Below are 747 nucleotides of genomic sequence, written 5' to 3'. Positions count from 1 at the left end.
GGTTTTAAGGACGAGCCGTCCCAAATTGCCGGGGCTCGGTGCCGGGCGCGCCCGCTCCGGCGATGGGAACGCACCGCCCCCGGCGGAACCGGAGCCTTTGTTTCCCTTAACTTTTGCTGGATTTTTCTGCATTTCCTACAGAAAGATTGTAAGTAAAATAGACGACGACAAGGACGGGTTTGTAACTGTGGAGGAGCTGAAAGCCTGGATTAAGTTTGCACAAAAGCGCTGGATATACGAGGATGTAGAGCGGCAGTGGAAAGGGCACGACCTCAATGAGGACGGCCTCATTGCTTGGGAGGAATATAAAAATGCCACCTACGGCTACATCTTAGGTAGGTCGCTATTCCGGGGAGGAAAACGTGGCGGAGCCGGCGCTTGAAACTTGCTGTTTTGTTTTTGTAGAGTGATGGTAGATAAGATAGACACGGATAAGGATGGGTTTGTGACGGAGGGGGAGCTGAAAGCCTGGATTAAGAAGGCCCAGAAGAAGTACGTGTATGAGAGTGTCGAGCGCCAGTGGCAGGAGTTTGACACCAACCAAGATGGATTTATCTCCTGGGATGAGTACAGGAACGTGACATATGGCACTTACCTCGGTAAGGGCACGGAGTCCCGGCTGGTGGTGGGCCCCAATCAATCCATCCATCCATCCATCATCAATAAAGCAGACGTGCGATGGAGCCAGAGCTCGCGACTCCCCCCCCCCCAAAAAAAAAAACCCCCCCCCAATTTTCTCCCCCCTGC

General features: G+C 53.3%; 1 protein-coding gene across 1 annotated transcript in view; it reads left to right on the top strand.

Annotated features, from left to right (window-relative positions):
• Nucleotides 1–747, top strand: part of CALU (calumenin) — a gene marked incomplete at its 3' end in the record, with an annotated part of 22,225 nt that overhangs the window by 16,677 nt on the left and 4,801 nt on the right. The window contains exon 3 of the mRNA XM_009645257.2: nt 406–599. Coding sequence (XP_009643552.1) covers nt 406–599 — 194 coding nt within the window. The remainder of the gene's footprint in view (nt 1–405; nt 600–747) is intronic.

The sequence above is a fragment of the Egretta garzetta genome, unplaced genomic scaffold, assembly GCF_000687185.1.
Source record: "Egretta garzetta isolate BGI_Z169 unplaced genomic scaffold, ASM68718v1 scaffold358, whole genome shotgun sequence".
NCBI lineage: Eukaryota > Metazoa > Chordata > Aves > Pelecaniformes > Ardeidae > Egretta > Egretta garzetta.
The sequence above is the reverse complement of the archived record's forward strand: the minus strand, read 5'-3'. Positions and strand labels throughout refer to the sequence as shown.